The sequence below is a fragment of the Bison bison genome, unplaced genomic scaffold (genome assembly GCF_000754665.1).
Source record: "Bison bison bison isolate TAMUID 2011002044 unplaced genomic scaffold, Bison_UMD1.0 scf7180017856387, whole genome shotgun sequence".
NCBI classification, from domain to species: domain Eukaryota; kingdom Metazoa; phylum Chordata; class Mammalia; order Artiodactyla; family Bovidae; genus Bison; species Bison bison.
In genome coordinates this window covers 3,884-4,348 of record NW_011486960.1, presented here as the reverse complement: position 1 = coordinate 4,348, position 465 = coordinate 3,884, and the positions used below count along the sequence as shown (strand labels likewise).

Here is a 465-nt window from a genome sequence, read left to right as displayed (position 1 = left end):
CATGGTGAAAAGCTGTGGCAAAGATGGTTTTCACATCCGAGTGCGGCTCCACCCCTTCCATGTCATCCGAATCAACAAGATGTTGTCTTGCGCTGGAGCTGATAGACTCCAGACAGGTATGCGCGGTGCCTTTGGAAAGCCCCAGGGCACAGTGGCCAGGGTCCACATTGGCCAGGTCATAATGTCCATCCGCACCAAGCTGCAGAACAAGGAACATGTGATTGAAGCCCTCCGCCGGGCCAAGTTCAAGTTCCCTGGCCGCCAGAAGGTAAGGAGCATTGCAGCCTGGGTCTCCCCTTTGCTCCTGGCCTCAGGGCCCATGACTCAGTTGTTTCTGTCTCTCTCTAGATCCACATCTCTAAGAAGTGGGGATTTACCAAGTTCAACGCGGATGAATTTGAGAACATGGTGGCAGAAAAGCGACTCATCCCAGACGGCTGTGGGGTCAAATACATCCCTAATCGT

At 53.5% G+C, this 465-nt stretch overlaps 1 protein-coding gene across 1 annotated transcript in view; it reads left to right on the top strand.

Annotated features, from left to right (window-relative positions):
• Position 1: 1 nt before the first annotated feature.
• Positions 2-465, top strand: part of LOC105002688 (60S ribosomal protein L10-like) — a 3,699-nt gene continuing 3,235 nt past the window's right edge. The window contains exons 1-2 of the mRNA XM_010859478.1: positions 2-268; positions 349-463. Coding sequence (XP_010857780.1) covers positions 2-268; positions 349-463 — 382 coding nt within the window. The remainder of the gene's footprint in view (positions 269-348; positions 464-465) is intronic.